The 22,015-nt window shown below is 45.7% G+C and overlaps 1 protein-coding gene across 1 annotated transcript in view; it reads left to right on the plus strand.

Annotated features, from left to right (window-relative positions):
* MAP2K4 (mitogen-activated protein kinase kinase 4) overlaps positions 1 to 22,015 on the plus strand; it is a gene marked incomplete at both ends in the record, with an annotated part of 102,417 nt that overhangs the window by 52,757 nt on the left and 27,645 nt on the right. The window contains 2 exons of the mRNA XM_082008029.1: positions 1,341 to 1,515; positions 11,791 to 11,910. Of these exons, the coding sequence (XP_081864155.1) occupies positions 1,341 to 1,515; positions 11,791 to 11,910 (295 nt within the window). The remainder of the gene's footprint in view (positions 1 to 1,340; positions 1,516 to 11,790; positions 11,911 to 22,015) is intronic.

The raw sequence follows: 22,015 nt of genomic DNA on the forward strand, positions 1-22,015 counted from the left end.
AGCAGATGAAGCCATTTGAACTGTAGCTGCTTCAGTCAATTGACCTTTGGACCTCACCAAACTTGGGTTCCAACTAAAACCTGGTGGAGGTCATGGTTGGGTCCACCATGACATCCAGCTGTGTAGCACTTGCAGCTGCTGGTTGACAAATGGTTGCATTTATCAGTGTGGAATCAGCCATAAGGTGTTTGTTCCTCTGGCTGATTAACTCCATCAGCTTTATGTGTTTGGTTGAATACTTCATATATGTTGTGCTCACTTGTCCAGGGTCTGGCCCAATAAGTTGGTGGCTTGATCAAATGCCCAAGAGAAGTGATCAGAGTCCAAGGGATGAGTTTGACAGAATCTCCCTTGTGCACAAGGTGGTCAGAAGTACCTGTTTGCTTTAATATCTGCATGAGATCGGTGTGCCCTGCAGTGGGAACTCTCTTTAATGCTGTTAATGCTAATGAAAAACTGAAAATCTGCATGGCATTTTAAGATGAAAAATGTTGAAAATACGTGTGCATTTCCTACTAATTCAGTGATAGCATTGCTGCATTTAAATAAGTAGCTGGGGGCGCCTTAAAACAACCATTCAACTCTTCTGTCCCAATTTTGGGCATTGTTCTGCTTCTTACCTGGACAAATCCCGGTGGCTTCAGTAGGAGCAATGTTTGCCCAAGAACGTTAATTTAGGTGTTTTATGAAGACACGCTTGAACAGTCAGGTTTTGTTTTTATATGTCACAAAGAACTTGTCTTGTTTTTTATAAATCTGAATTACTTGCTCTTTATTTGTTTTTAAATAAACTAAATTACTTTTTTTTTTAATTAATTGCAGTTTTCCATTAAGAGCAAACTCTTTCTAAAGTCCCCTTGATTCACACAGAAGATCTTGCCTGTGTTGCATAGAAACCCAGCAAGAAGGGAGGCAGGTGCTGGGAGTGTGGTGGTGTAGAGCAGCAGAACCTTTGGGAAGAGGGGGCTGGGAAGTGCTCTTCAGACTCTTGGTTTTGCATGTTACCAGGTCCTGCTTGAAGCCTGATGTATTTTGTGCAAAGTAGAAAGAATTGTGTAAATGGGTGATTAGAATGACTCTACTGTATGAGACACATTGAATTTTATGCCACAGCTGGAGAAACTTATCCTTAATTGAAGCTGTGGGCAAGTGTATGTCATTTTTGATGTAACATTTTCCCTCACCCCTGCACCCCCACCCCAACCAAAATCCTTCGTGGAGTCAGATTGTTGCTGTAGCCTTTTTGAACCCCTCTCTTCTAATGTTTGATCAAGTGCTGAAAAGAGAAATTTACAGACTATTTAAAATGTGGAAAAATTGCTTCCCAATATTTTTGACAGAGAGAGACTGAGAACACACAGCATTGAATCATCAGGAAAATTGAAGATTTCCCCTGAACAACATTGGGATTTTACAGCAGAGGACTTGAAAGACCTTGGAGAAATTGGACGAGGCGCTTATGGTTCTGTCAACAAAATGGTCCACAAACCAAGTGGGCAAATTATGGCAGTTAAAGTAGGTGATGCCCATACTTACATTTGTACTTCAGTCCATTAGGGATGAAATGTGATGGAGAATTAATGTTCTTCCATCTAGCACCCATCTACTGCTCTTTTCTATTTATTTCCAGTGTAAAGGCTGCTATTTGCTGAAAATGGGTTGTATAATGGGCGTATTGTCAAGTGATTTGTGAAGCTCTCATAATTGCTTGTGCCCTTTTGAAAATGCCTATCAGGAACCTACTGTTCTGAGGGGATCACATGTCTCTGGAGTTTGATAATGGGGCATGGGCCTTTCACCTCTGGGTCACTGGTTCAGATACAGCCTAGGTTGGTGTGAGGCACAAGTTGATGTCTAATAGCTTCTTAGTGTCTTTTGTGAAATAAGGTAGTGACTCAAAATTTGCTTTTTATGCAAGCGTGTGCTGTGGTGTAGCCTTACCAGGAGGAGCTGCAATGGAGTGGACATCTTCTAGGGAGTGTTTTGCTCTTGCTGTTGTATGACTGGAGTGTCTTTGCTTTATGCCTACTATGCCAGACCTGCTCTGGGGATGGAAAGTGTAGCAGTTTTCTGGACTGTCCATTTTATACTTCATGCTACCCAAAACCTCAGCTTAGAACCAGAAACAATATGCAACCTCATTTCCCAGCTGTGCGATATGGAGTAATCTTTGTCTTCTTCACCATGCATCTTTGAGGAGCTGCTTGTCCATAGAGCTGGGTGAGGTGGGCAGCAGCCGTTCTCCCCTTCTCTCTCCCCGCCCCCCCCCCCCCCCCCCCCTTCCTTTGCTTGCCGCTGGCTGGTAGCTAATGGCATCAACATTTTAACTATCTTGATGATATCAACTGTAAGTGCTCCCATGGCACAGTAGAAGTGAGCTATATGGTGTTGCTCTCCTTTCCACTGTCTCTGTCTCCTTTTGTATATTCCCCGATCTGATCTGGAAATGTTCACTCCAGCTGGTCTCACGTGCCAGGTAGATATGCCGCCGCCCCAGCTGCTGTGAATTTAATTCATACTTGTCTCTAGTGTGTCAGGTTACTGGAGTAACCACCATCCTTTGATTTTCTGCAGTGAGTACTGACTTCCTCACAGCGGTGGTATCGCTGGCCAGGTCTCTGCGTGTTTTGGATCACTGTGCAGTGGTGTTTCAACCTGGTTTTGAATCCCTAAGAGTCTCCAGTGTAGCTAGAGGCTGCCTATAGCTAAAGGCTTGCTTCTGTTAGTTGCCTTTGGTGGAACTTGTAGATGGAGTTTGCAGATGACAGGTTGAAAACTGCTGATGTAGTAAAATGATGCCTGGGCACCCGCAGCTTCTCAAACCCAGGGTGTGTTGACCTGGGCAACTGTAGTTATACTACTATAATCATGATAGCCCTGGGTAAGAAAAAGGCTGAGTGGCTTTGTTATCTGAAGCTCTGCAGTGTGTACAGCTGTGCTGAGAAGAGCGCTTTGTTGGATTAGCTAACGTCATCGAGGAGGAGATGCGTCTGCTGGCACAGATATTCTGTTGTCCCAGACTGTGTTTGCACAAGGGGTGTTCAGCATCGTAGGATAATCTTGTCAGCATCGAAGGTCCATGATGGAGGTACAGCTCCCATCTGGGAGGCAGAAGGCACCAATGCTATGCTCTTGAAGCACACAGTTGGAGATGAAATTGCACAGCCTGTTGCTCAGGCTTTCCCAAGGGAAGAGAGGTGGTCTGCACCTCAGGGGGGTGGGCTTGGGGGATCACTTTTAAACAAATAAAGCCTGATAGATTTACAGTGGAAAAGAGAAGGAAGGTTGGAGGGTCTGGGAAACAACATAATTTCTAAAGCGTTGGTGGTCAGGGGCTGTTGTGTTTTTCCCAGTGGGCATAAAACACAAAACTGAGCAAAGGAAGTCCTGTGGGTGGAACAGTAAGCAAGGTCTCTAAGGCAGCAGCAGCTATTCCACAGCTTGGATGGTGCAGTTATTTGAGATTAGATTTCAGGACAGGGCTGAGCTTGGACTAGTGACTGGTTCATCCTAGACCACTCAGCCTTTTCTTTCTCGGATTGCTGTTGTTTTTGGGGCATCTGAGGTTGTGCATTAATGTCCCTCCTCCTGCTGTATCTAAATCTGCCCTGTGGGCCATCTTTGTTTGGGGCTGTCTACCTCCTGCTCTCTCTCTGTCTCCCTCTAGCCTGTGGTGTCCTGATGGCTTGCAGAGCTGTTGCCTTCTGAAGCCACAGCTCCCCACCTGCGTTCAAGGAAACCAGCTGCTCCCCACAGTCTCTCCTTGTTCTACAGGCAGGAACTTAACTTGTTTTCTTCTCCTTCAGCATAAAGCCCTTCTGTAAGAAAAAGTTTAGAAGGGGGATGGTGGTTTGAGAAGAAAAAGCATCAGTCTAGTGATTTGAGGTCTTGGCTACAATCTCAATGACATGTGCTTGCAACTCGGTGGTGTGGCACCATGCTGTGTGCAGGGGAGCAGGAACGCTGCCCTGCAACTACCTGGATCGTGAAGCCACTGTCTCTGCTTATTTGGTGGTGCTGCTGTCCCTGTTCTGTGCTTCCCCAAGAGCAATATCAGTGCAGCAGGCACATCATCCTTGGAAGGACGTTCAGCAGTAGGAAATAGCTTTGTGGAGGCCACAAGCCAAAAGTCGTTGGCTGCTCTGTACTGAGGAGTGAAACAGAGATGGCTCCAGAAGCTGCTAATGAGATGCATTGAAAATTGTTGTGGGAGCCTCCTCTAGCTGCTCCTCTATCCCTCTCCACCAATCCCAAATTTCCACTACCGCTGTTGCAAATTTCCAGCACACTCGGATACCCTCCTGCCCTGCTCCTGGGAAGTCCAAGTCCGGTTTGCAGCTACCATGACCAGCCTGCATCCCTTGTGGCTTGTTGGCCCCTTCTGCCATGGACAGATTCAAATCCTCTTTGTTCTACAGGCATGCTGCGTTTACATTGTACAGAGTGGGTGAAACGCTCTTTCCTGCGAGCTGGAGTCTTCCTCTGGCTGATCCCAGCTCCTGCTGTGACGAGGCAGCCTGGTGCCTCTGGGCACTCACCCCACTCACCTCAGGCTGCGCAGGTGCGGCTGCCGGAGTATACACTCAAATCCTGTTTGCAGCTCCTTCCTCTGGCTTTTTCTAGCCTGTCATGCCTTTGCACAAGGAACAGTCTTTTGATTCCTTGAAGTGTGGTTTAGCTTAACCTTCTGCTTTCTCCCTGCTCAGTGCATGTGGCACCAGCGCCACAGAGCACACTGGCTCCTGCTGCCCCCGGGGGCTGCCCCAGCACAGCCCTCGTGTTGTGCTTCCCGTCTGTGTTTCTACCACTGCAAGAAGATAATTCCTGAGTGCTGAAATATCACTGAAATAACTTGAGATCTGCAGTGGAGGAACCATTTTTCTTTCATTTTTCCCTTTTATGCATTTTGGCCTCAGCCAATTTATGGATCCTGCCAGATTTAATCCTGGCACCTTTATTGAGGGTGTCTAGCTGCTTGCATGGGCAGAGCTGCCAGGCAGATGACTCAGAAAGCTTTCATCTGTGCTCGAGCGACAGCGGCAAAGGAGGAAGATGAGCCTTGTTGTGTCACTGGCGTGAAACCGCTGCAGCAAAGCTTTGGCTGGTGGACTGTTGTTGGGGAGAGGCTGGGATGATGAGCTCTCATCCCTAGTCCTGCTCCTCTCTCTCCTTCAGCCTTTGTTGTTTTGTGCCTCTATGAATGTCTATTCAAATAACAAAAAGACATTATGTGCCTCTTCAGGAACAGGCTGGAGGCTGGAGTGGGCTGCAGGAGCAGGGACCCCACACTTGTGAGGCTGCTGGCTGCAGCAGGTTGGTTTCGGAGGCAGGCAGTTGCGGCCTTTGTCAGAATGTTTTTGCATCACTTACCTGTTCTGCCATAGAGAGCCTCTTCCTAGAGCCATCAGGAAGAGGGGGAGAGGATAAAGGAATGAGAAATCCAGCTCAGAGGATTTGTGTTCTAACTTTTTTTATTTTTGCCCCTGGAAAATGTTGTATTATGTTGTCCAAATCCTAATAACAGGCAATCCTCTTATTCATTAGGTCCCTTTCTATCTCAGATCCAACTAGAGATGCAGAATCCCTGTTTGCTCTGGGTCAGCTGGCATTGAGGTCTTCCTCTCACTGAAAAAAACCTGTTCATTTTCCTGAGGATTTGTTGGCATATAAGGTCAGTAGTCTTCCAGGTGGGAAAGAGAAGAGCCCAATTTTGTCCAATGCCAGCTCTGTCTGTGCAAGGTCACAATTGCAAGGCCGGTTTGTATGTTCACTCCTCACCTTCTTGGCAGGTTTCTCTTTTGAGCAACTTGTTTTCCTTGAAGAAGTCCCTGCCCTGTCTGGCATTTGCCTGCAGCACTGGCACCAGCTCTCTGCAATATTGCCCGGTCTGGTTTCCAGTTCCACCTTGTTCCAAAGTCCTTTGACTTTGCTTCTGTTTTTTTGTTTTCTCTTTAGTCTGTTTTTGCTCAGTTTGTGGTGGTTCATAAGTGACTTGTGAATAATCTCCCCAGCCTCTTCATGCTGTGGAGAGCCCTGGTCCCTTCTCAGGATCTGCTGTACTGCCCGTCACTCCTGGTTTTATCCCAGAGGCTTCATGGTATGTCCTGTTCTCCAGCCCTCTTTTGTATTTGCCCTCCAGCATCACCATGTGTTCTTGTCCCAGCTACTCTGGGGGGTTGTAGCTCTTATTGCACGAGGGTACTGCAAATTCGAGGAACAGGGCTGTCTTTGGCACATCGGAGGAACCTTGAGAAGCCCCATTTTATTTGGGTGAAGTAGTTTTCTTGGGAAGCTAAGCAACTGGGAGGTTTCTTTCTGTCCTGAGGTTTCCCTCTGGCACTGGTGATAGTTCACACAAAAAAAAGTACTTTAAAAGTTCTTTGGCATATTTGGCTTTTCCAGACCAGTATAAAAAAACATAAATGAAAAAAAGCCCAAACTGGAATGAAAGCTGGGGAGTGTTCTCCCTGTTGGAGCAGGATGTTCTGCTTTTTACTGAACTACTGTACATAATAGCTGGTGTGGGTTTTGTTAGCCAGGGTACTTAAAAAGGCCTCTTGAAGGCTAGGGCAGTTTCCTGTTTGAAGAGTTCACAAGACAAATAAGTGACTATTTAAAATAGCCAGCCCTTAACCTGTTCTGCGGTGCCTGCACAGGTCAGGAGCCGGAGCACGGCAGTGACGTCCTGAGCCCGCAGGTGGCTGGTGGGAGCCCTCTGCCTCCCGCTCCTCTCCCCTCCGGACCCCTCGCCCTGGGGGGCCGGGCAGGCCCTTTCTGCCCTGCAGCAGGGAGCGCCTCCGACGTTTGGAATTCAGTATTAGCAGCTTCTGCCAACTTTTCAGTCAGTTCAACTGGATGAAAAATACACCATCAGGAGACGAGTAGAGTGGTTTATGCTTTGGTTGACCTTCAAGCTTCTTGTCACAGCCCCGTGGAAACATCCTGCACCTCTTTTAAACTGAATTATTTTTCTGTCTGAAATAGTTACAGCTAGGAGAGAAAGCCAGCTGGGGAGAGAGCAATTTTTGTCCACAGTCCTTGTGTTCGGTTTTCCTCCACCCCAAAGGATGTAGCGATTTTTCAGCCGTATACCAGAATTTTCTGTATCTTCCCATATCTATTGTGTAAATCAGCCTAGCTGATTCAGTCCTGCTCTGCAGTATTGCCTAGTCTAGAGTTCCAGCCAGCACCCCCAGATGTTGTTGCTGTTTTTTTGTTGTCTAGCAGTATTTTTGACCAGACTACAGGTGGTCTTCCACTTCTTCTGCTCTAAACTTGTTCTAAGAAAATCAGAAGCAATTTTGAGATGAACTGGGTAATGGGAGAAGCTGGCCAAGGCACTGTTCAGAGATACATAAAATTGTAGGATGCCAAACAGATGAGGTGTCCATAAAAGATCCGTCGTCTTCCTGGAGAAGCAAGTAAGCTGTGGAGCCATTTCTTGTTCAGAGCACAGTGCCTCTTTCACATCATTTTGCCTTGTAGTCAGTGCTTACTCTCTCATCTGTAGCTTTAAAACAGATGTTCATGTCTTTGGCTTTCACAGGTTTTCTCTGATGGCAGCCTTACAGCTGAAATAGGTTGCTAAGTATCAAATATCCCTGAGAGCAGAAATTTAACATTCATTTTATACCTCCCATAATCTCTCCATCCTTACCTGGATGCCTGATAGCCCATAAAAGCCCACCAAAATGACACATTGCCATATTAAGCTTAGTCAAGGGGCAAATTTCTCTGTCCTTCTGATTTCCCATGTGACTTCTGAAGGGAAGTCTTGGGACTTTTTCCAAGCTGGCTTTATTGCAAATCATCATTCCCATTCTTCGCACAATTAGGTACCCTCTCCCAAATTGACTCCTAGTGGTTTATTGAGCAGAATTTTCTGTTTCACTCATCCGTTTGAGTAGCTGGCTGAGAGTTGGGGAAACCAGTGCTCCAAGCCCTGCTAGTAGTACACTGGGAAAGGAGTGAATGAGTAAGGGCTAAAAGGAAATGTTGAGAGGGAGCAAGAACCTTTACAGGAGGTGGAAAACAAGTTGTGATCAGCGGAAGATCTGACATACTTCTGTTAGCAGTAAATGTGTTTCAGATGGGTTTCAAATGTTTTAAATATTCTTGTCTTCAGCAGCAAGTGAACAAACCCCCTTCTTCCTGCTGGTTTGGTGTCCTCAGTCCCTGCCGTCCCCTGGGAGCACCAGCCTTCTGGTGGCACTGTCAAGCACTGCTGTGCTTTCTGCTGAGGACACATGTGAGCCCTCTGTGCACAGGACAGCACTGTGGTGTCTCACAACTCAGGGAGTTTTCAGTTTGGTGTTTATAGCTTTTTTTTCTTTTCTTTCCTTTCCTTTTCTTTTTTTAAATGGTTGCTACCCCCTGCACCTGGATCCTTTTGTGTGTGTATTGAGGCTGTGTGATGTCTCTTCTGTTTTGGGTCCAGTTTCTGGGATCCGTCTGGTTTTAAGTTTGAGAGTGGTCCAATCCCCAGCATAGCTTATCCTTTTGCTGTTGATGCTGCACAGGGCGTAGCTTTTCAGAGCTCTCGTTCCTGATATCAGGACGCTTTGTCCTAACTGATGTTTGTGTTAAAAGGGCTGGAGAATTTTCTCCTGGAGGATTTGATGCAGTTTGAGGCCAAAAAATGAACTGTTAAAAAAGAGATTTTCCATAAGCCTCTGTGACAAAAAACACTTTTTCCATATGTGGCTTGTTTGGCCATGTTAGCGACTACATGCAGTAGAGTGACCAGGCTGAGAGATGGAAGAGCTGAAGCTAGGTCAGACCTGTTCATCCTTGTCATAAATGGTGTCTTCAGGCTGCTGCCTCGCTTTGGGTCTTCCTTCCTTGCCTTCTCCCATGTTCTTTGGGGAGTCTGTCTGGTAGGTGCTGCAGTGTCTTGCACTCTGCCTTGGAGTTAGGTAGCAGATCATTATTATGGCTCGTGTACTATTTGGGTAGTGGCTGCTGTTGACTTCAGTCACCTTTTGCTGTTTCTTCCTTATTTCACTGGTGAGCCCTCATTCCTTAGCTGGTGAATTGGGACCACTGGCCTGCAGCAGACTCCCTGGTGTGCTCCAGCTAACCAAAGCCATCTCTTCCAGCCTGGGCTGACTCCAGCTCAGCACTGTGCTGCGTGCTGCTCCTGATAGTTTTCCTCCTCCTCTTGAATTTGCCGATCACCAGTCTCCAGCACTCTTGTATGAGACCTTCCAATCTTGCATCACCTTCACCCCCTGAAGCAGTGTCTGTTGGGGAGTCCGTGCTGGCGTCTTACGGTGTTTGGCGTCCTCAGTCCCTGCCGTCCCCTGGGAGCACCAGCCTTCCGGTGACACCATCAAGCACTGCTGTGCTTTCTGCTGAGGACACATGCAAGCCCTGTACGCAGGACAGCACTGTGGTGTCTCACAACTCACGGAGTTCTCCTTTGTCTCCCGTGTCTGTCTGGACGCTCTGCCCTATAGCCAACACACTGTCTGCCCTCTGGGTCCTCTGCCTGCTCTTTCTCTTCTTCCCTGGGGAGATTGTATTTGGGAAAAGGAGAAATCTTTGGGTTTGGTGTTGTGCTGGGATGCTGTTAAAATTGCCTCTTCCATACAACTTATTTCACGTGCTTTCTAGAGTTGGAGAAGTAACAGCAGAAAAGAAAATGTCAGAGGTGGGAGGAGATGCTTTCAGGAGAAGTTGTGGCGTTTGAGGAGCACACTGCAGGGATGGCTGCGACGGGGTTGTGCAGATGCAAGGGGAATGCAGAGGGGGGCTGGGGAGGCTCCCGGATGACCAGGAGAGAGACTTTTGGAGACAGATGCGGAGTTGGCACAAAAGGGAGATGTGAGTTACAATATGGAGAAAAGCTGCTTCTGATATCGCTCTTCATCAGAGGTGAACTTTTCAGAGGGGAGTGGGTAGCATCTCAGTAAGAGACTGAACTATTCCTCATAGGTCCCACCATGGTGGCTTTGGCACCCATCGTCTTCTCTTGAGGTCTGAGCAATGGCGTTATTTCACACAGTGCTGACGGTGTGCCACGTAGAAAGAGACATTAAATCTGCTCAGCCTTTGATATCTCAGCAGGAGTTGTAGAGCTTTATATGATGTAGATGTAAGACAAAGAAATAACCAAACTAGTCTGGCTTCCTTCAGTGACGTGTCTGAACTTCTGTGAAACAGACTTGAACCAGTGACCTAGAGGTGAAGCTTTTTAGTTTTCGTTACTAGTCCGTTGAGCCATCTTCTTGCTCTGTTTGTGACTACTCCATCCCACCCACTCAGTGGCATCGCAGGGTGTGGATGTTACAGATTGTGGGTGTGCTGGGCAAGTTTCTTGCCAGTTTTCCCAAGTGCTCTACAATTCACTGGGAGGGAAAAGGGCAATAGGAACATGACAATTACTGGTCTAGGCCAAACTAGAGCTACTAGAACACTAAGAACAAGTGGTGAAATACCAAAATATCAGGATACACCAAAGGTAAGGAAAATTATAATGTTGATACTGTCCTCATTTTGTGTGGGTCATCACAAAAATAGCTTTAAGGTACATAATCATGCATTGTTTCTCAAACGCTGTAATATGAATGGCCAACCTTGAAAGTACCTTCATATACTTAGCCTTGTGCTTGCTAATTGTGTGGTCTTGATGCTACCAGCAGTTGCTCCTTGGGCAGTAGTGTTGGTGGGAGTGGGTGCTGGTATCTTGCAGATTTTTCCCACAACCTGGAATAACTTTTCTTTCCCTTGATAGCCAAGTAGCTTTTTTCGTCAAGGAGGGTCCAGGCTACCTCTGTTTGGACTTCTTGCCAAATTTTTTCACCTTTTTTTAAATGATTTTTTAATATGAGTCACACCTTGAGGATCACAATTTTCCTTACCTGTCATTCAGGGAATGCATTACTTAGTGCAAGATGTTAAATACATCTGTAAAATCCCATGAAAAACTGGATGGTCTTCCCCATCTTCCATTTAACAAGCTTCATGTTTGCACATGTACTGTTTTCTATTTTCAAACTTGCGTTGTTCTTTCAAGTCCAAATGAGACTTTTCTTTATGTATAGTGTATATATGAAGTATACTGTGTATATACATATATATCTCTTTATATACATGGTAGATATTTTATATATAACTATGCGTGTGTATATATATAGATATCTATATACACACACACACATACTTTTTTATATAGTGTTAATGTTCCATAGGCCAGTACTAGGTAAAGAATTGTTAGTTTTATGAGAAGAGCTCACAGAACCGTTGCCCACCATTAGCGTTACCAGAACAATGCGTTCCCTTTGTTATGTGATGGTCCCTTTTCACTGTGCCAGCCATGGTGGAGGCATGGTGGAAGGAGCCTTTTTGTCTTCTGTGCTTGTCTTAGAAATTTTAAAGGTAATATTCCTTGGTTAAATTTCAAAACAGCCTTTGAGCCCCATCCAACATGGCTAAGAACTGTGTGGGAATTTTTTTTTAAATGAAAGCCTGAATATGTTGTTCTGCGGTAACATTGAAACCCAATGAAATCTCTGCTCTTTAATTTCATTCTGACATTTCATCTGAAAATGTTGATGCTCATGAGAGGACTGGGGATTTTATAGTCTGAATTAAATGGCTTTAGGGATTTTCAGTTACATTTCTTATTTGAGAACACAGCTTAATTCTCTAGAGTGTGTTTGAGCATGCCTTGGGGATTGCCTGCTCAGCCTTGGGTTTGGGTTCCCTGGCACATTTCTCCAGAAGTGGGTCTGAGGATACAGTAATGGCGTGTAAGTGATAAAGTCTCTGCCACTCTTCTTCTTTCAGAGAATTCGGTCGACAGTGGATGAAAAAGAACAGAAGCAGCTTCTGATGGACCTTGATGTAGTAATGCGAAGCAGTGACTGCCCGTATATTGTTCAGTTTTATGGCGCGCTCTTCAGAGAGGTGGGCACTCCAAACTTGCTTCATTCATAGAACAGTTTGGGTTTTACTTTTTTTTTCCTTTGCAGTTTCCAACTTGCAATAAGGAGGAGAAAGTTAATTTCTGTTAGGTATCATAGCTCCCCACTTTTAATCAAGGGTATTTAACCAGGAGACCCAGACGTCTGGGTGCTGCTGAGCACATACGTGCTATTCCCATTCACTGTTATGTCTCATTGCATGTTTCGGTCTCTCCCTCTTTCCTGCTTTTCTTCTGTCTTGATGAGCTCCGGACCTGTGACTCCCTCACGCAGAGTGTGTGTTGCCAGGCTGGGTGCAGCTCTGCAGCACAGCGCTTGGATGCAAATGTGGTTTATGTTGGTGGCTGTGAGATGCGATTGTGTAGAGGACGTGTGTCCTTGTCATGAAGGTGAATGCTGTGGTAGTAGTCGCAGCTCCCCATAAAGCTATCTGATGTATGTATGTACGGATGTAGCCAGGCTGCGTCAGAGCCCAGATTAACATGCATCTGTCTTCAAGTGGTTTGTTCCTGCAGATACATAAGAAAACAAGGGCAACTGTGCTGAGTCAGACCAAAACTCCTAGTGGGATGTTCTGTCTCTGGCAATGGCCTACAGGATCTGCTTGCAGAAGCGTGTATGATACTTCACCACAGCCTTCAGCTGTATGCAGCTGAGAGTCTTCTGAGCTAGATCTGCTGTCTTTGTGCTCAGTGATTCCTACTGGATTTCTTGTCCTTGGAAGTGTTCAGTTTCCCCTTGAATACATGTATGGTTTTTGCATCCATGGTGCTCCTTGAGAGGCACTTCCCTTGGTTGTCCACCCCTTGTTTGAAGGCCCATCAACTTGACTCATTTTGAATTTTCATCCTGTGGTGTTGAGTGGTTCCCCTAGTTTTTGCATTTGAAGAGGTGGTAAACAGTTGATCTTTATCCATCCTCTCCAGGCCACTGAGAATTTTATGGACAATTGCCATATTTCCCCTCTGTCATGTCTTACCTGGCCTGGCACCAGCTTGTGTCATATATGGAACTGCTTCCAGATCTTTGATCATCTTTGTTGCTGTTCTCTGCAAGTTTTCCAGTTCTACTCTGTCATTTTGGGACAGAGACCAAAATTACATGACTGTTCTTGAAAGGAGCAATATCTGCAATAGCTAGCCTAGGGGCTGTAATTTTGTTTTGCTCTTTTATGCACACAGATACCGTGTGCTGTGGAGTGGGTTATTCAGTGTGATGCTTCCATGAGTGCTTCCAAGTGAAGAACAGAATTAGAGCATTGAAAGCTGTGTCAGCTGACCACACTTAATCCTGACATACTTTAGGTGTTCATGGCCAGGCATATGATATTAATCACTGCATGTTTTTGACTATTTTAGCATCTACATACTGTAATTTAGGGTAGGTATTATGCTGCAAGGCCACAGAAGGTATCCTTCTATCTCCTTGTACTTTGCCCAGGCACTCCCATTGCTATCCAGCTTCAAATGACCAGTAAAAACAGTTGGGAAGCTGGCCTTCTCCATGCAGCCCAGACAGCCTTACGCCATGGCTGGAGGCCAGTCATCAGGCTGAGCTGAGTCTGTTCAGTACAGGCACAAGAAGAGGAATGTAGCACAGGTGAGCAGCACGGGTTTGCAAGCATTTGGTCCATTTGCAAGAACAAGAGTTTTGGAGAAGATGAATGTCAGAACCTGACTACTCCATCCCCTTTCTCCAGAGAGCAGCAGCTCCTGCATCTCCTCTGCAGGTGTGGGTTATTCCTTCTCCTGTAATTGCTGTGCTGTTGAAGCTGGCACAGTATCAAGGGATAGACAGGGAGCCTTGCCTGTTTTCCACTACTTCAGCACAAATTGAGTACATCTACTCAAGGGAAGAAGGAAAACAGAGACCTACTGGCCGCTCGTCATCTTTGAATATTATCAGGCATAACAGCCTTTGCAGAGTCTTGTGGGGCTTTACTGGGGGACTGTTAGAGAAAGTCAGTGTTACAGTTAAAGTCCAAAACTGGGACTGAATATTCAATTCCTGCTTCTAGAGAGTCTGCCTCTGTCACTTTGCCAGGTCACTCCTCTGGATTTAAGTCTCAGTCTCTAAAATAATAATAATAATCCTTCCTTTTCCCATGCTCTGCTTTTTCTTACCTGTTTAAACATGAAGCCATTTTGGGCCAGGAGGTGTTGTCCATATTCACACAGTACAAGCTCCTACCAAGTGTGGAGCCTCAGCCTTGGCTGAAAATTTCCAGCTTTGCTGAAATACAAACGATAAGGCTGTCAGCTGGTGTGAAGAAAAGTCTCTGGGCAAGACAGTGTCTTGCCAGATGCTAATGAGCAACATGTTCAGAGCTGTGCAAGCCTGTCACTGCTCTGCAGCTCTAGGCACATCCCAGGATGCAAGTATAAATCGTATAAAAACTTACCTTGATCAGCACCCAAATGTCAGCCTGGCTTCTGCTGTACCCTTTGTCTTGTCCAAAAATGCTGTCCTGCAGCCAGGCAGGGTTCCTTGCATGCTCTGAGTGGGAAAGGTTTTAGTAAGGTCACTCGGGGTTATATCGCGTTGGGCCCTAGAATCCCCTTTTCCCACCGCCCTCGGCATCAGTGGTATTTGCTTCTGAGATGAAAGCAACCTTCCCCTCTTCTTGGTCCCTTACTGCCAAGGTGATGTTCCAAGTCATGTACCTCAAAGGGTGAGCTGGTATGCTTGGATAAGGTTTTCTGTCTAGTCATATTAATTACATGTTCTAATATTAATTACACCTTTTAAAGCTAGGAAACCGTGACAACAGAGGAGCGCAGAAAGGGAAAAAAAGAATTTCACCAGTGTGTTTGAACCTGTCTCACCCCCCACTCTGCTTAGCAGATCTGTTCCCAAAGAACCGTGAACGAACCGGGTTACTGCTGCACCATTCCCTGGAGTATAAGAGCTCATGGGACATTGCTAAAGACTGAACCTCTTTCGGGAAGTCCTGCAGAAAAGCATATAGAAACAAAATCCTTTTTTCACCTTGAAATGCTGGAACAGTAAAGAAGTAAGTTCCAAAAGGCAGACCCTTCTGGGACTGCTTGCTCTGAGCCGGGATTCAGATTCTCCGAAGATGGATGGAGGTACAGATAGGAAGTCTTCTGCCTGTTCCCTAAAGGTGAAAGACTTCAATCTGAGCCTCTTTAGAGGAGCTTAAATGTTGAGTAGGTGGCTCTCACAATCCGATGATTGGCAAGAAGATTGTAGCAGCTTCAGGAACAGCAGCAGGGCAGCTGGGCTGTTTTGAAAGGCAGGTAGCCTTTCCAGAAGAATGCTGTTGATGCGGAGAAGCAGAGCTAAACTCTTAAATCATGACAGTTTGGGGAGTGGGAGTGCTAAACCAAATTGGACAAAACTGTGTAAGGACTTGTTTTGAAGACAGATAAGTATCCCAGCTTGCAATCAGGAAAGTAACTGTAAATAGGCAAGTTACTGTGGCAGCCTCTACAAGTATGAAAAGTTTGATTTGGAAAGGCAAAAAATATAACAGAAATCTTTTTCTCGAGTTGTATTCTGTCTCACTTGTTCAGCAAGCATTTTCTGATAGGGAAAGTCTTCTCTGGGTACTGGTCCTGCTTGCAGGCAGCATCTTAACACATATTATTTGCTTCTTGTTCTTTAATCATGAGAGATGTGATTCTGTTATTTATGTTTGTGTATATAATGTAATGTGTAACAATATAAAAACTACAAGTTGATTGCTGGGTATGGGACTTTACTTGAGTTTATTGTCACCCACTGGATGAAATTAAATTGCCTGTTTAATGAAACAGGAACAACGCTGAAAAAGTAGAAGACAGCGTTTCAGCCTTTGCACGGAGTAAGAGGCTTCATTGCAGTGACGCCAGGCAGTGCATGCACTGAAGTCAGGTCCTCCGTGGGACAGTGCTCTGCTCACTCCTGCTGTCACTGATGAAGCTGTGACCTTAACATTGCTGTGTTGCACCTCCCCATGATGTTACAGCATCCTTCATTCTGCTAGTGCACATGTTGAGTGGACTGTTCTATTGGTTTTCTAATAACCCCAGGTAGAAAAAAATCAATCTTTTCTTTCAAGAACAGAAAGAATCCCTGAGCACTGACATTGTAATATGTGGCAGTTGAAATGGTCCGTAGCCTGACTGCTTAACAGAAAAGGAAGATGCAGCTAGCAAAGGCTGGAGAATGAAGAGAATCTGAAAGAGAAAGGCCTGGAGGAAAGTGCAGAAGGGGTGGTTATACCACTGGTTATATTCCTGGTTACACTGGTTATGGAAGGGATTTGGTGGCTGATGAATCATAAAATCATTGAACCATAAAATGGTTTGGGTTGGAAGGGACCTTTTGAAAATCATCAAGTCCAACTCCCCTGCAATGAGCAAAGACAACTTCAACTAGATCAGGTTGCTCAGAGCCCTGTCCAACCTGACCTTGAACGCTTCCAGGAATGGGACATCCACAACTTCTCTGGGCAACCTGTTCCAGTGTCTCTCCACCTTCATTGTAAAAGATGTCTTTTTTTTTTCATGTCCAAGCTAAATCTACCCTATTTCAGCTTAAAGCTGTTGCCCCATGTCCTATCACTACAGGCCTTGCTAAAAAGTCTTTCTCCATCCTTCTTGTAAGCCCCCTTTATATACTGAAAGAGGGCAGACCTTATCCCCAGAGCCTTCTCTTCTCCAGGCTGAACAACCCTCATTCTCTCAGCCTGGGGTCATCATTTTTGTGGCCTCCTCTGGACCCCCTCCAACAGGTCCATGTCTCTCCTGTGCTGAGGGTTCCAGAGCTGGATGCAGCACTGCAGGGGGTCTCGCCAGAGCAAAGTAGAGGGGCAGAATCCTCTCCCTTGGCCTGCTAGCCGTGCTTTTTGTGATGCAGCCAAGGATAGGGTTGGCTCTCTGGTCTATGAGCACACATTGTTGGCTCATGTCCAGCTTTTCATCCACCAGTACCAAGTCCTTCTCGTTAGGGCTGCTCTTAATCCACTCATCCTTCTGTCCTCATTTATACTGGTGAGTGCCCCAACTCAGGTGCAGGATCTTGCACTTGGCCTTGTTGAACTCCATGAAGTTTGCCCTGACCCCATGAAACCAGTTGGTTTTTTCATACTGTGCCATTGAGAGCCCTGACTCCTGTAAAATGCGCACAGAGCTTTTCACATCAGTCATCAGAGATGCTGTGTTGAAGAGGATCTGGTTACTCCTGTCTGTCTGTTACCTGTCAAATTAGTACTTGCAAGGTGGGGGAGGAAGAAAGATGATTGCTAGGATTTCTGCAAACATTTTACTTGAATGAGGAGTGTTGAGCTGAGCCATAGGACTGCATTGAGCAACCCTGAAACTTTTCCTGAGTGTTGTGGTTTGGAGGGTTTTTAGGTCTGAGGAAAAAAAATCTTCTCTTGCATGTCTGATGGAAGCTTTACAGCTAATCTAGTTTGAGACAGTACCTGTAAGGCTGGGAATGTTCGGTTAGTTATCATGACCACACTGATTGCTCTTTCAAAGTAACTTCTCCTGTTACTTTTCTTTTCAAGAGGAAAAGAGGAAAAAAAAAAAGCCTTGTCTGACTTGGGATCTCAACAGTGACTCCGATACGGTGCAAGTGTAGCTGAGACAAGTTTAAACCAACAAGCTCACTAGTTGATGAAATTATTCAATGAAAAATTCACGGCAAGGTGCAAAACATGCCTGGGAAGCCAGGTAAATTAGCCCGTGGGGAGCTTCTGCTGGTACGAGAGGAGAGCTGGTATGGATGTGTCAGTAATACAGTGCTGACGTTTGTGTAAATTGTGGACATATTCCTGGTCAGTTGATACAAGGTGTTTGCTTTCTTTGCTATTGATGCACAACCCCCTAGTGCTATGGAAATCTTTGGCTGTGTTGGTATTACTCAAGACCTCTGTCCCTGTGATCAGTCCCCACTCCATAGGAAAAGTGTCCTCTGTGTCACATAGGGATATGTGATGAAGATGATGACATTCTTCATTTTCTCTCACTCGTGTAGTTGCAACTTGCATAAAAAGTTGGCCACTCCCTGCAGTGCGCTCATGTGATAAGCCTTCAGTATTGGTATCACAGAATGGTGGATGTTGGAAGGCACCTCTGGAAGTCACCTTGTCCAACTTCTGTGCTCAAGCAAGGACACCTAGGGCTGCTTGCCCAGGACCACGTCCAAATAGCTTTTGAGTATCTCCAAGGATGGAGACTTAGTATTCAAAAAACGCATAGACGTGGCACTTTAGGATATGGTTTAGTGGGCATGGTGGTGTTGGGTTGATGGTTGGACTTGATGATCTTAAAGGTCTTTTCCAACCTTAATGATTCTGTGATTCACAGCATCCCTAGGCAACCTGTGCCAGTGCTCTCTCAGTGAAAAACTGTTTCCTGCTGTTCAGAGGCAGCCTCCTTTGTTTCAGTTTGTGCCCATTGGCTCTGGTCCTGTCACTTGGCACCACTGGATAGAGCCTGGCTTTGTCCTCTACACACGCTCCCTTCAGGTATTTATATATATCGATGAGACCCTCCTGAGCCTTCTCTTCTCCAGGCTGCACAGTCCCAGCTCTCTCAGCCTTTCCTCTTGGGAGGGATGCTCCAGCCCCTCAGTCATCTTAGTGGCCCTTTACTGGAGTCTCTCCAGTATGACTGTGTCTCTCTTGTACTGGGGGACTTGGCACTAGGCACAGCACTCCAGGTTTGGCCTCGCCAGTGCTGAGTTGAGGGGAAGGATCACCTCCCTTGATCTGCTGGCAATGCTTTGCCTGCTGCAGCCCCGAGTACTGTTAGCCTTCTCTGCAGCAACGGCACATTGCTGGCTCATGTTCAACTTGGTGTCCACCAGGGCTCCCAGGTCCTTTTCCGCCAAGCTGCGTTCCAGCGGGGTGCCATCTTTGTGACATGTTCGGTTGTCAGCTGGGATCTTGGGACTCTGCATTGAGAAGCTGAAGCATCCCAGTTGCTGGTTAAGCAGTTTTAGTCTATGTTCTGGAGATGGGGAACAGTATTTTGAATGAAATGCACAGGGTGTTCCTGGACATTTTTTGGAATGCCTACAAGATGTGCATTAGCATTTGGTAATTTAATACCCAATAAGGACAAAAATATATTCTTTGGAAGAATAGCTCTAATGGAAAGAGAAAATTAAAATGTTTCTTTCATCATTTTATAATCGGAAATCAATCTAAGAGTATAAATTAAAGAGAAACTTTCATTAAGATGTTTTTGTCCTCGCAATTCACAATGAAGCAGAACTTCCCCATGCACATCAGCAATTTTTTGTATTTGATCAGTAGGGTCGCTGGGTGACCGGTATCCAGTCATCCCTGCCAGTCGTGTTTTTGTTCTCAGTAAAATTCATCAACTTAGCCAATAGGTAAGTCCTTTCAAGTCCCAGAAAGAGATAAGAACCTGTAGAGTTTTGAATCTTGCCACCAGCCTTAATGAATGCATGACTGCAAAGATCTGTCATCTTTTTTCATTGATCTTGCTGACGTGAATTCATGTTGATCAGGCAGATTTTTATATTACCAGATCAATAAATGCCCACATCCAGGATTTCTGTATGGCATATACTTCAGGAAACCAAGTAAACCAAGTCTTTCCTGGTGCTTTTGATCACGTACAGGTTTTTTTAATGCTTAAATTAACATTGGATAACAATTTATTGCACTTGTTTGAGCATTCAGTAACGCACACATCCTAACCCTGCAGATGCACCAAGTATATTGCAAAGCTGTTGTTACAGTAATGGCTCTAATAAGGTTGCCTGTTTTTCACTTCAGTTTGCTTTTGCTGCACAAACACCAGCTGTTATAACCCGGGCGACTGAAGACATGCACAATATTGGTGCAATTGGACATAAATACAAGGCTGCAGGTGGTCAGTAATATTCTGGTATTCTTGAACAAATCCAATCCCCTGCAGTCTCAGTACAATAACACGGGAATACAGTGCAGTACCAATTTTTTGTATAAAACTGGGTCAAAATGGAAGCAATGTTTTGAATGATCCTGCAGCCAGTAGAAAAGTCCATGTTTGCTTTCACTATAGATGGCTTGCAAGGGTTTGGTGTGGTTCCAGTTTCACTTGATTTCACTGGCATGGTTCCAGTTTCACTTGCTTGATGCACATCACTAGTGCTGGATCCATGTTGCTTTCTCTGAGCCACTCTCAATGATATGGAGGTGCCTCAATTGCACTTTGCATTTGTTGCCAGTGCTGAAAAGGGAAATTTTCTGCATATGTTGCCTAGTTTAATTTCTGCAGTTTAAATCTGAACAGGTCCTCAGCCAAATTCATCCATAGCCAAGCTTTCACTCTCTAGCAGCCTAAGGTCACCTTTCTCCATGCCTTCTGAAATACCAGTTGTGTCCTCTTTCCTGCTGCGCTGTGCTTGCCTCTTTCACCATGATATCTCTGCTTCTGTGTCCAGCACAGCACCTTTTCAGTCAGTCCCGTCTGCTTTGTTTGGGGTGAAATGCATGTTTTCTGGACTTAGACTTGTAGCAGCCATTTCCCTTGGGTGAGTGACATTAGCTCCTGCTCTTCCTTGTGCTGATGTAAAAATCCTGGTGCCAAATGAGCAGCATAAAATGGGGCTTCCTGTGGTTCTGAACCCACAGTCGTCTTCCCCACGACCGGTTCAGCCCTTCACTAGGAAAGCAGATCCCTCCTTCTTAGAAGGGAGAGGCTCTCTCTATTACAACCAGCCAGTCAAAAGATGTGATGATCCCGCTGTGCTCGGTGTTAGCGCAGCCTCACCTTGAGCACTGTGTGCAGGTCTGGGCCCCACCATTTAAGAAGGATGTGAAGGTCCTTGAATGCGCCCAGAGGAGGGCAACAACGCTGGTGAAAGGGCTGGAAGGAATATCCTATCATGAGCGGCTGAGGACTTTGGGCTTGTCTAATTTGGAGAAAAGGAGGCTGAGGAGCAACCTCATGGCTCTCTACAGCTTCCTGAGGAGAGGATGTGGAGAGGGAGGTGCTGACCTCTTCTCCCTGGGATCCAGGGACAGGATGTGTGAATGGTTCAAAAGCTGCATCAGGGGAGGTTTAAACAGGACATTAGGAAGCATTTCTTTACCAAGAGGGTGATCGATGCCCCAAGCCTGTCAGTGTTTGAGAGGCATTTGGACAATGCCCTTAATAACATGCTGTAGCTTTTGGTCGGCCCTACAGTGGTCAGGCAATTGAACTAGATGATCATTGTAGGTCCTTCCCAACTGAAATAGCCCTGTGTTATTCTATTCTATTCCTCTTCTATTCCTCATGAAGGCAGTATCCCTCCTTTGGCAGGAGACAGTGATGGATTTGCTGTCACTGAAGCAGCGGCATCCGTAACGCTGGTGGGACATGGGACACTTCCTGGTAGTTTTGTCTGTATTGCTGAAAATGACCTTGCATGTGTGTCAGCAGCCCAGGACCAAGCTGGGTGGCACCACTACCTCCGCTGATACCAATGATGTGCAGTGTTTGACAACACCTTTGCTGGGCTCTTCTGTTCCGACTAAACCAAGTATTGGACTGGAGGCATCTTAGCAGATGCAGTTCCTTGGCTTGTGTTTCACAGGAGGTCATTCTGAGTGGTAGAAAAGCCCTTTTGGCTTTAAAACTTGTGGCTCTACAAGCTTTTCCATCATCTAACTAGAACTCAGGAATTGCTCTTGGCTCTCATGAGCACAGGGAGATTGCTTCAAAAGGGAGAGACTTGGGTGTGTGGGATGGGAGCACGGGGCTTTGCCACAGTTCCAGCATGTCCATGCCCTAGGTCTTTTTCCTAATGCCATTTCTGTGTATTAACATAGAGTTTTCCTGGTTTGTGTTTTGTCTGGTTGGGAAAAATTTACCTTCTGTAGGGTAATTACTCAAGTTTCTTTTCTGTTTGTTGCTTCTTATATCATGGGGGTGTGCAGCTTAGTCATAGCCAGACAGGCATCCCATGCTCTGAACCACCCAACCAGGCCAGGGCAGCACTACCTTGCACAAGCTGCTGGTCCTTACTCAAGTGCTTTGGGTGGTATTTAGCCAGGATGAGACATCCAGACTAATCAACTCGGTTCTGTACCTAGCTTTTGACAGCTAATGCAATTTTAACGCTCATATGAGTAT

The sequence above is a fragment of the Phaethon aethereus genome (genome assembly GCF_964289735.1).
Source record: "Phaethon aethereus genome assembly, chromosome: 18".
Classification (NCBI taxonomy): Eukaryota; Metazoa; Chordata; class Aves; order Phaethontiformes; family Phaethontidae; genus Phaethon; species Phaethon aethereus.